The sequence below is a fragment of the Mastacembelus armatus genome, chromosome 16 (assembly GCF_900324485.2).
Source record: "Mastacembelus armatus chromosome 16, fMasArm1.2, whole genome shotgun sequence".
Lineage (NCBI taxonomy): Eukaryota > Metazoa > Chordata > Actinopteri > Synbranchiformes > Mastacembelidae > Mastacembelus > Mastacembelus armatus.
The window spans coordinates 2,697,864-2,709,868 of NC_046648.1; the positions used below are offsets into that span (position 1 = coordinate 2,697,864).

The window sequence follows — 12,005 nt, forward strand, 5'->3', positions numbered from 1 at the left end:
CTCTGTATTTTTTGTTTTTTCATTTCATCTCACCTTGTGTGCTCTCCTTTCCTGCTTGGCCTTCATCTCTGCCAAAAGCCCACTGCCCATCATCTGCACTCCCGGGTACCGCCTGCCTCCCTGTGGACTGCCCCTGCCATCTGAACCCTCCCAGGGCTCGTCTATGGAGTCCGGGGTCCTTAGCTCCTCTGACCGGTCTGAGCTGCTGCTGTAGTCTGTGGGTTGCGATCGACTGGAGGTGTCTCTGCAGTGGTGCCAGAAAGTGTTTTTGAAATGGGGTAGACTGATACATTTGGACTGATTTACTGGGTAATCAAAACGAATATGTTTTCTTCGCTACATACCTGGACTTTGGCTCAGGTGCTGGGCTCTTCACTGCCACCTTTGGTGAGGATGGCTCCTCAGGGATGGTGGAAGCTGGTGCTGTACCTACAGAGGCTGAAGACGTAACTGAGGATGGAGGGGCTCCCTGGTTTTTCTCTGACTTATCTGATTTGTCAGATTTATCAGATTTGTCGGATTTTGAGGACCGTTTGATCAGGTTGAGGAATCCTCCTTTACTCTTCTTCTTCTCTCCATCCTGAGATTCGGAACTCTTCGAGGAACGCCTGGAAGGAAGAGGAAATGTTTACCGTATTTTCCGCCCTATAAGTCACACTTTTATACTCCTCTGTCTTGTAGTCCAACTTATATGTGTATATTTACAGTCATTTTGTCGAGTAGTCACCAGCGTTAGATGGAACTTTTGATCCAACTGAAAATATATTGCCAAAAAAGTAAAAACATTTATGTTCACTCTAAACTCTAACTCCCAGTGTATCTCCAGTGAAAATGTCGCCCAAAACAAAGTTTGGAGTGAGTGTCGGCATTCAGACGACCTGAGAGAGGAGGAGGACACGCTGTTTAATTTCCCCTCCACTCCTGCTGGTTGTGATGCCTAGCCTACCTTCTTCACAGGCCGACTGAGACTATAATAATTAGAAATGCAAACTAATATTCTGGTGTGACTTATAGTCCAGAATATACAATGCAATATATGAAATGTAAAAGATTAGCAGGATATATTAATAATGTTGAATTGTACTAAAAGCACATATATACACAAATATCCCCAAAAAGTTCCCTGGATCTACACAGGAAACATGCTTTGTTTGTTTTAAAGGTGACAAGCACCGTACTCTCCATTGTGCCTGGAAATGGGGCTTTGGTGTGAGGTGCTAAGAAAGTTGCATTCTGCAATCTCATCTAGATACGGCTAAATCTTTCACATATTACACATTTAATGAGAGAAATATAAAACACTTACTTTGAATCCATCTTGGTGACTTTTTTAGAGAAGAACTCATCTACACCCTCGTCCACCCTTCCCATGAGGCCATTCTGTTCCCCATCCTGAGATGCAGCACTGTTGATTTGCTGAAAGAAAAACTTGAAGAATCTGACACATGTTTGGATCACCTGACAGATCAGCTGTTTGTCTACAGTAAGTGTAGGTTTCATTTAATATGCAACTAGCCCAGTGCAAGTACCATTCTTTGAAAAGGTAGTTCAGCTATAATGGAATTAATTCATTTTCATTCATTCTTTTTGTCTTGTAATTACTTTCTTTCCCACTAATCTGTACTTACAGAGACTTTGCTGGAGTGTGTTTTCTTGTTCCTCCGGGGTCGTAGTTTGGTGAAATGCTGCAGCTTTTTTTCTTCCTCAGACGGCAGCTCCACTATCACTCCTGGTGGACGTTGCTCCAGTTTGGGCAGGACCTGAGACGGAGTAGGTGGAGTTTGAGATGAAGTTGAAGTGTCATCCATGTGGACAGGAACATCCTCCAGGGCCTTGTCCAGGTCAAACTCCATCTCTGCAGGTTTGCAATTAGATGCATGTTGAATATTCACCTACACTGTACTCTAATCCAGTCTCAGATGCATCCATGTTGCGGAATTATTTTAAAGACCAAATGCATTTTACAGTCTGAATCAGAAAGATAACACAAAATTATACGTTATACTAAATCGAATGCAAGAAACATTATCTGCTTACCAAAGGCACGAGATACTGGTCGAAGCATTCTGCTGTGAATGCTCTTCCTCTTCGATTTAGGAGTCATCTGAAGAGAGTATAGATTATCAGATTATCAGACAACTGTTCAAATGCTGAAAGTGTCATTATATTATATTATAGCAGTGAAGGGTGGATGAGCTTTAAGAGATTTATTATCTGTGTGTACCTATGTGAAATAACAATAAAATGCATGGAGCCAACAAAAAAAGTTATGCGTCTATAATAAGCAACACATTTAAATCTACAGTTGCTGTATCTTGGATTAGCAGGAGGGGATTATACATGTGGGTTACTGAATGTGGACTGATGGCAGACATGGCAATTTTATCACCTTAAAAATAAATCTCCATAAAGTGTGTAAAAAAAAAAAAAAAAAAAAAAGAAGGTCTGAATACTTTCTAAAGTCACAGGACAGTATATTAAATTGTATAACTACAGAATAAAAACAACTGTTAGGCCATGAGGGGACACACACACACCGTGGCCTTTGAACATTTGTGACAGAAACCACAATAGCATCACATTTACAAGGTGATGGAGAGGAGCTGTGCAATGTGTTCATTAGAAAAGTCTAAAAATCTAATTTTTACAACGGTGCAAAAATACAATCTGAAGGATGAGGAAGTGTGGAAATGTGTCCATTCTGCATTTTTTTCCCCCTGTGATCTATAAAATAAATCATAGGGCTCAAATGACCAAATGCAGGAGGTTCTCTGCACTATAGAAAAGCTTCAGCACAGAGGACAGCACAGTGAAAGAAGAGAGTGAGGCAAAAACAAAAAAAGAAAAGTGGAAAGGAAAGGAAAGTATACAGGGACAGTCCAGAAATACTTACACTGGTGCAGCACAGAGTCTCCATGAGGCAGAGGTAGAAAAAGAAGAGGGAAAAGAGGAAAAGATTGGAGAGAAAGAAAGACACAGTAAGACTGAAAACAAAAGGAAAGGAAATTGAGAGCTGTAGCCATTTTACAGGAAGAAAGAGGCAGATAAAACAGAGGCATAAAAGATGAATAGAGGGAACACCAGGTGTATTAAGTGAGAGAGACCAGACAGGGACACAGATCAGCATGTGGCTTGCTATTGACTGCAACCTGCATTAATAATGCTGCTCAGGTCGACTCTCCCATAGTCCAGGAGAGAGAGATGTATCCTACCTTTGTTACCAATAAATGACTTGCATCTGTCATTCTTTTATCACAAAATCCCAAATAAATCTAAGACATTTTTTGGAAAGAAAACATTAATCCTGTTTTACTGGCATTTGTCACGCCGTCTACTGTCATAGATAACATCTAAACCAACCTGAACAACCCTTTTTATAAGCAGCATTGGTTTAATTATTGGTCTAAATCAATCTTCATCAATCCTGTCTTTGGTACCAGTTAGTCTACAATATTAAGTCAGTCTGTGCTTACTGGATTTGAGTAATTTGGCTTTTAACTTTGGTTGTTGCATTTTAGTTCATCAGTCAAATTAAAAAGGCAAGAATCCAAGTTTATGAACCATAAAACAGAAACTTTCTTCAAACTAACATTGAGTTACTGCCTTGATAATTTAAGTTATATTGATTCCTCATGAATAAAATTGTGTTAAGTTAAATTAAGTTGAAATCATAGGAGTCCACGTATATTGCATGTGCTTACACACACATCAACACACATCTGTTACCAGACCTACCATGCATGTCTCCAGATCGTCAAGCCTCTCACCCTCCAGGATCTCTGTGGATGCCCGTTTAGGGATCTTCTCCTCCGGGATGTCAAGATCCACCGACTCCTGCTGGACCAAAGGGCGACCTCGACATACCAGATGGTCTGCCTGAAAAAGAAAAAGGATGAAAAATCCAAATCTCTACAAAAATCAAGGCTTTCCCGGGCTAATTGTTGAGAATTGAAACAATAGTGGCAAGCTGGCAAAACTCAAGAGTTATTATGAACCCCTTTTTAATAATAATGTTCGTGCATATGTGGTCGAGAGTGCGGTTGATTGAAATCATACCAGTGTTTGTTGCGAAGTGGAAAGAGCCTCCAAAATCTCATCAACAATGCGATCAGACAGGAAGGACGCTAGACTCAACTTCACCTCACTGACAAGGAGAAAAGGGAACGATGGTCAGTGGACAAAGCTGTGAGAGGAAATGCAAAACAGCAACAGACGTCAATGCTCATCATGTGCACACAATACACACACACCTGATTTTGTTGATAATATCCACCCCAGACTGCTCCAGGAGAGTTTTAGTAACAAAGCTCTTGGGTACAACCATCTTGGTTGAGCTGGCCTTCATTAGCTCTGGACGAAGATTACTGCTCTTCATCACATGGGGGCACAGGGACTCTGCTGTATCCATCATAGACTCCAACAGCGTCTGAAAGGTGAGAGGAGAAGACAGGTTTGTATACGTGTGTGTGCCAGTGAGTGTAATTAATGGTTCTTTGATTGAACAAACTGTTGGTAAAATCATTAGCTTGTTCTGACAATCCACTTGAATGCAAGTGATATTTTCTGTGATGTTTTTTGCTACAAAAAAAAAAAAAATAAAAAGCTTATTAAAGTTTTGCCACATTTATGTAAAATTTTTCCCTTTAATTTCCTTTTAACCTACAGTGTCTGTAGGTGGCGCCCATTGCCCAGTTTTTACTGGCCAAACACCAAATATTGTAAATGGTAAATCTGCAGTCTGGACTCTGACCCTCTCATAGTATCTGAGTTTAGATTTTTTCCCCATGGAGAAGTTAACACTGACCTGTAGTTGCTGCTCCACAACAGTAGTCACCTCTCCAGCCATAGATTCCAGTTTCTCCTGGATGGGTCCCACTGATGAGCTGTTCACCTCCTCTCTGGAAGCTGATCCAAGGTGGTAAAGGTTAGGGAGCAGCTGGGGGTGGGACACAAAGAGGAAGACAATGTGTCAGAGATGTGTCACTGTATTTGGTAAGTAAATTAAAAATACAGGAGTCATTGTTGTACTACAACAGTCAGGATACTACTGTACAAATTAGGCTGGAGATAAAATGTCTTCATTTACATAAACAAATCCCAGGTATGACGTGTGTGACCTCACCTTTTTAGAGTTGCTGGCGTCTTTGATGAGGTTCTCTGCTGACCTGATGTCCTCTAAAATAGCATCTGTCTCAGAGTTCTTCAGAGAGTTCAGGTGGTCCTGCACCTTCACACAAATCCTGTCAATCATCTGGAAGACAAAACCAACACATTAAAACCTGTGTGGTTTTCATAGGTTTAATAAGTTAAATGATTTGTGTGCATGTTTGTCTCTTTTTGTGCACACACCTGTTGTGTGGTTGTGGTCACGATGCCCTGCTGAAGCCGATAGGCCTGTTCCTGCAGGTATTTTCTGGTCTCATGGTTCCTGTACAAATAGTTTTCAATCTGGGGGAACACACAAAGCCTATAATAAACCAGTCTGATGACAGTAACCGTATTCTTTCAGTTTGCTGTTTCAATGCCATTAATCTCTTGCTTTATAAAGCACAGTAACATACTGGAGGAACCAGCAAAGACTGCTAACATACCTTTAGCAAAGCATCCTCTGTTTTCTCAGGACTGGCCTTGAGAGCCTGGGAGGCGTCAATGATGGGGATGGGCATGAAACGAATGGTGAAGTTCCTAATGGAGACACAGCCAGAGGACATTATTACACAGTTGATACATGATAGAGGTAGCAAAACACGTAGTATTAATCTAAGCCATTAAAAAGGATTATTTGCCATTATGCATACTGATCGCTGTGTGGGTTTATCTGTGTGTGTGTGTGTGTGTGGTAACAAAGCTAAGTCAGTATTATATCGACCTCTCGCTGCTTTCACACTGGTCTATTACAGAGCAATGAACTGACACCATTTAGAGAGGTTACTGATCCTGGAATTGAAGTCACTGCACTGTATTAATATTCACATCATGATGACCTGACAGATCTGCTGTGAATGTGCCCGAGTCCTTCAGATTCCTACAAAATGCCACCTCTATCTCCTCCCTAAACATTATTCCTTTCCTCTTACAACCACCACACCACAATAATGTGTCTGGCATTTTATATTAACTACAGTCTCAAGGTCAAATACAGGTCAACAGGTCAAATAACAGTTTTTAATGTGGGTGACTGCACATTGTTTTGCAGCATTAAACATCAGAAAAGTCTTTAAAAAGAGTCATTTTAAGTATTATGGATGAGGAAATTCTCACACACACACACACACACACACACACACACACACACACACACACACACACACACACACACACACACACACACACACACACACACACACACACACACACACACACACACACACACACACACACAGAGTACACACTATTGTACTGCTGAACAGAATGGAGATTGGGAGCAGAAAAAATAGAGTCAGACAGGAAAAGAGACGATGTGCTGTGGGGTGAATATGAAAAACAACAGGAGAAGGGGGATGTACAGATGTCCCAGGAGTAGATTTAAGTAGACACACATCATTTTACACTCATAGAAAACTGAATGTGCATATCCACAGACATAAATTATAGTAGGAAAATATCTGATTTATCAATGAACTCATTTTTTGTCTCTCGTGATCTGTTCTACTGTCTTCTTCCCCTTAACATCTTTTCTTTTTCTGGTGTCTCTTTGTTGTGGTATTCCCTGCGTTCGTCACTCTCCTTCCTTTCATCCATTCCCCTTCTCTTCCTGACTAAACACCTCAAGGTTTCCTCCTGCTCAGCACAAAATGAGAAAGACGTCTGGGCGTGTTAACAGCTCTCACACATCTATCCCTTCAGTGTTTAATACACCAGAGTAACTGTCAAGGCTGAGCATTTTGCAGGATTTTTACATTTTATTAGCACCATCAACACACACACACACACAAAGAAATGCACTTACTTCTCCAAAGCAGCTGCTACATCCTGAAGACCCTGAGGACTGGTGTTGTTCTTATCCCAGATCACAGTCCTGCACAAAAATACACAAGTCAACATAGCATTATTTCATTTTTTTCTAATGCTCCCCTGTACAGTGACCGAGTGTTTGGGTTTAAGTGCACGCAAGGTCAAAACGTCTTTCTCTTTATTTAAGACCCAGTCCACAACATGCCATATTAAGCTGACTAGCAGGACTTAAAGTACCAAGTCTTGTTAGCAGTGGTGTCATATTGCATTTGCAGATAATGCGTACTTACCTCAGTTTCGAGTTGATCTGTAGTGCCTTGGCTAGCATCTTGGCCCCCATGTCACCCATTGCGTTCCCGCTGATGTCGAGCCTGGTGAGCGAGGAGTTGCTGCCGAGCGCATTGAGAACGATGGTCAGATCACTCTTTAGTCTGGAGTCTGCTAGAGACAGAGAGGTGAGGGGCTGGGAAGGGAAGGAATGAGGGAGGGCAAAGTGGCCATGCAGGGGGAGAAGAAGAGAAAAGCCGTGGTTTGGGTTTATATTATGAGAACAATGAGTGAAATACGACCATTTTTTTACAGGCTGGTCTACATGGTGTATGTGACAGTGTTACAGGACAGCAGGTCAGTCTTGGACTATATCTACCACCTGCACACTATTCAGTACAGCCACAACTGATGAGCCGCCTTCCAGTTGTGTGTGCTTTTCAGCTTCAGCACAACCAGCAAGCATTCAGAAATCCTCCTTGGCCCTTGTTGTACATCACTGTCAGCTTTAACAAAGGTTAGTGTAATTTATATCGCTGGGAGCATTACGGTTCCTTTGGGCAGTGGCATCTTGTTTTACTGCCTAAATGTGCTTATGGTACATTTTTTTCACTGCACAGGGATGTTTAGCTTCAGCAATCCATGGGGCAGCATGAAACATTCAGCACTGGATCAAGTGGATTTGTCCCTGATATGAAGGTTTACAAATCCCCAGCATGATGCTGATGTTCACCAGATGTGAGCAGCTCGCTCATTGATGCATGCCATTTACACATCTGGAGACTGTGATCCGCCTTCAGCAGGCCATTCATTTTAGTGTCTGCTGGCTTCCGTGCACCTGGACAGGATTTTTGTCAAAATGTGAATGAGTTCAGGTGCAGTGTCGCAAAGTCTGTAACCATGGAAACGGCACAAAACAAAAAAGGTGACAAGTGAAATAAATTTAAAAAATGCGACTGCCTCTTTCCCAAACATTACTTATCCAAATTATTGCTATGTTTCTGGAAGAGTTCTTTCAATGATTCAGTTGTTTGTAAAAGTGCAGCTAATTGCAAATAATAACAAAATCACCTATGAGAAAACACAACCACATGTTTAGTACATGTATTAATTCTAGTCACAAAAATCTTGTTGACAGTGACACAGATACAAAAGACAGTAAAGTCTGTTACCTCAGAATTTATGTGCTGAAGAATCTCTAGAAAAGCTTTTGTCTTTGAAGAGGAGTAATAAAGTGAAATGTATTTTATAGGTTGATTTTTACGTGTATTTTTTTTTTTTTTATAGTTGTGACTTTGTGGTAGTGACTTTCAAAATATAGCATCAACAGGGTTATAAAGGCTGAAAATTACTTTTTTGTGTTTTTTGAGGATGCAGAGAAAATGATTTACTGCCTGCATGGTGTCATGGGGGTAGTGGGCCAACATTACACATGCAAATTTAAAAAGGTAGTGAATCACTTAATTCTCTCACCTATAAGGAAACACATTTGCACCAGTGAGCTCTCAGGCTGTTTCTAATAGCTGGAAAATAAAATCAAGGACTAAAATGTATTTCAGTTTATATTTTATAGGCTGCATATAGTAAAAAATAAGATGTAAAGCTGAATAAAATCTGAAATTTGCTCCCTCTCAGATATCCCCCCAAAGCTCCTGCTCTAACAAAGCAGCTTTTTCTAAAATAAAAATTAAACCAGCTCAAATATCCAACGAATATTACAATTAACTGCATTTCCTTTCACCTCCCTTCATTTATCACGTCCCTGCGATCTGCCATCTATACACCCTTTGACCTACCACCTTTAACCCCTTAATTCCTATCTGTTTTTCAGTAGCCATACATCAACGTTTCTCATGCTTTTGTATCCCAGCATCCAGCTGCACAGCCAGATAACCAGCTCACATACAACCTGCTCATACACATGACGACACACAAACATGGATATCCACTACAAGTAGCGAGGGACCAATCTAGCACAGAGCACCTCGTTAGGATCATCAGTCTAGCACTTTCAGCACTGAGAGAGAGATGAGTGCAGGCACTGGAACAAAAATGCGTGAGATGGACTGGAGGACTGGAAAGGAGGGAAAATTAAAGCTTGTCATTTTAATATTTATATAATTTCCGATTAGTTATTGATAAATACACACTATATACTAATGACTAGTTGATTTAAATAACATGGTTTTATAGCATGATAGCTGATTTAAAAACTAATAAAAATCTAAATTAGAATTGACAAAAAGCTAGAACTGGGTGCAGAGATTCTTTGTGCCATTGACCATTTATGTCTGTGATATACACCACGAACATATGAGCAGAGCTCTAATAACCCACATGGCTTCTCTTTAATCTGACTGATCCATGTAGGGAAATTATGCTCACACCCCGCTGCACTGCAGGGGTCAGAGGGTAGCTGCAGAGTAGCTGGTGGATAGTCAGTGGTTCAGCTGGCTGGATGCCTACTGATAAAGGATTTGAACCTGAGGTATCTGTCTGGAAGATATTTGATTTCACTTAGAGTCTGCTGTCCCTAACAAAACGCCGGACAGAAAAGGAAATGAAAAACTCACCGACTCCTCTTCCTGAATCATATGGACCAAGCTGTCCAACACTGGAGCAAGGTTTCTAAATTGGCAGGAAAGACAGGAGGGGACACTGAAGTAAATATATGATACAAATAAAGGACATATGGGGATAAGAATAAAACTCTAGTGCATGTTGTTAAATACTCAAATATAGAAAAATCTATTATTTATACAGTTTCTAGACAATTATCAGAAATATAACTTTTTTGTATATCTCTGGCTTTATACTGCCTCACTATTGATTTGTAGGTACTAAAAGTGTAAAAATGAAATAAAGAAAGATATTTCTGTTTTGCTTCATACTACTGTTCTTACTTGGACTTGATGTTGTTAAAGTTCTTGCCCAGAGACAGGTGTCTGATAGACCGGTTCTTGGCTAACCAAACCAGCAGAGTAGAGAGATCTGAGTCCAGGCCTGAGGAGAGTGAAAACAAGTTATAATATAAATGATATAACAACCGGCTGATCTTTACTGACTTTGGTTTCTGTGGCTTTTAATTGATGTGTGTTAAGCTTAAAAAGCTAATTAAAAAGAAAGACGGAAGCAGCCACCTCACCATTGTCTGAGATGTCTAGACTGGAGATGTTGGGGATCTCTGCAATACAACTTTCAAGGATCTGAGAACCTCCAGAACGCAGCTGCAAGGACAGTGGAACACATTTTATAAATGTAACTATGAATGCAATCACATAGGGCAGACCAAATATGAAAAAGACATTGTGGTTATATGCGGTCATGAAGAAATGACTCATAATTAAAGAAAACAACACAAATCACCCAAAAATAATCACAGCCAGATTTTGCTTCTAGCTGGGATCTTTTTACTGGACCTCAACAACAGTATGAGCAGAAAATAAAGCATCTGCTGAAACAGATGTGAAATGAAAATGAGGAGCAATGAAATGTTAATTATTAGGAGTGAGCCCATTGTTACTTACACAATGGCCAAGCTTATGGTAGCATTAGAGGGAAGAGAAGAGCATGTCAGAGTCAAACCAACAATTACCAACAACAAAACACACAGACGCTTAATGATCACACTTCTATTCAAACTCACACACACACACACACACACACACACACACACACACACACACACACACACACACACACACACACACACACACACACACACACACACACACACACACACACACACACACACACACACACACACACACACACACACACACACACACACACACACACACTCAACAGGGAGTCACGTGCAGGCTGTCAGCCCACTCCACACAGTTTCAGGCTGCCTCCACCACACGGTTCATTAAAGCTCTGAAAAAGGATGGAGTGAGTCACTTCCCAGCACAGCTTCAGTTTGTTAAGATTTCTATAGGAATCTGGAATTAGATTCCCTGTGCAGTTTATATTCATGTGTTATCTTTAGCAATCCCATTGAATCTGCAAGCTGCCTTTATCTATTCCAGCGAGAGAGGAGCTGAATGCGAGGAGCTGGAGTGTGTGTGTGTGTGTGAGAGAGCTGTGATGAAACAATTAGAGAGGCAAACTGAACCCCCCCCCACCCCAAACCCTCCCCCTCTTTGCTCCCTCCCTTCATCTGCCCCCTGCTTTCTGCAAAGTATTCCATTATACAGCCTCTTAACATTGTCACTGGCCTATAAAAATGGTTTGGAGTGGATCCTAAAAAGCTGATTGCATTAGATGAGTATTACCTTCAAACTATTACAAACCGCACTCATCAAACTTTGGCTGACAAGGACACTTACGCAAATACCACTAACACCACTAATACATGAAACAGGATGAATAAGGGAAAGGAAATAAAGCCAATGTCCCTGTACAACACATTCTTCTCAGGGCAGCCTTTTCCTATATTCTTTCAGCACTGTGCCTAAATTCGGCTTCCTATTCTAGATAATACACAGTTTTATGTGCACGATTATTATGATAGTTTATTTTAATCTAAATATAGCAGCAGGACCTATAGGTGCAGTATTCTCTTCAGTTGCTTGGGAGAAAAACATTTGGAGCAAGCATTTGGAGATAAACTGGGGCTTTAATGATACACTTGTCACACCAAGATGTATTTTAATTTTTATTAGTAAATGTTCACATGACTTAGTGAACTTCTCTGACATACTGTGAAGAAAGCCCCAGATTGATCGTTGCCCTATACACAGGAATCACAGCATTTCATAACTGATCAGTATTTTGAGTGA

General features: G+C 40.7%; 1 protein-coding gene across 1 annotated transcript in view; it reads right to left on the reverse strand.

Moving 5' to 3' along the window:
- The window catches only part of LOC113122161 (F-actin-uncapping protein LRRC16A-like), a 53,537-nt gene that overhangs the window by 6,843 nt on the left and 34,689 nt on the right, over positions 1–12,005 (reverse strand). Inside the window, exons 18-34 of the mRNA XM_026293246.1 lie at positions 10,367–10,448; positions 10,125–10,224; positions 9,795–9,849; positions 7,245–7,417; positions 6,950–7,018; positions 5,592–5,685; positions 5,350–5,448; positions 5,123–5,251; positions 4,805–4,936; positions 4,251–4,426; positions 4,057–4,144; positions 3,736–3,876; positions 2,038–2,104; positions 1,629–1,855; positions 1,307–1,416; positions 345–608; positions 34–244 (exon numbers count right to left, since the gene is read on the reverse strand). Coding sequence (XP_026149031.1) covers positions 34–244; positions 345–608; positions 1,307–1,416; positions 1,629–1,855; positions 2,038–2,104; positions 3,736–3,876; positions 4,057–4,144; positions 4,251–4,426; positions 4,805–4,936; positions 5,123–5,251; positions 5,350–5,448; positions 5,592–5,685; positions 6,950–7,018; positions 7,245–7,417; positions 9,795–9,849; positions 10,125–10,224; positions 10,367–10,448 — 2,217 coding nt within the window. The remainder of the gene's footprint in view (positions 1–33; positions 245–344; positions 609–1,306; positions 1,417–1,628; positions 1,856–2,037; positions 2,105–3,735; positions 3,877–4,056; positions 4,145–4,250; positions 4,427–4,804; positions 4,937–5,122; positions 5,252–5,349; positions 5,449–5,591; positions 5,686–6,949; positions 7,019–7,244; positions 7,418–9,794; positions 9,850–10,124; positions 10,225–10,366; positions 10,449–12,005) is intronic.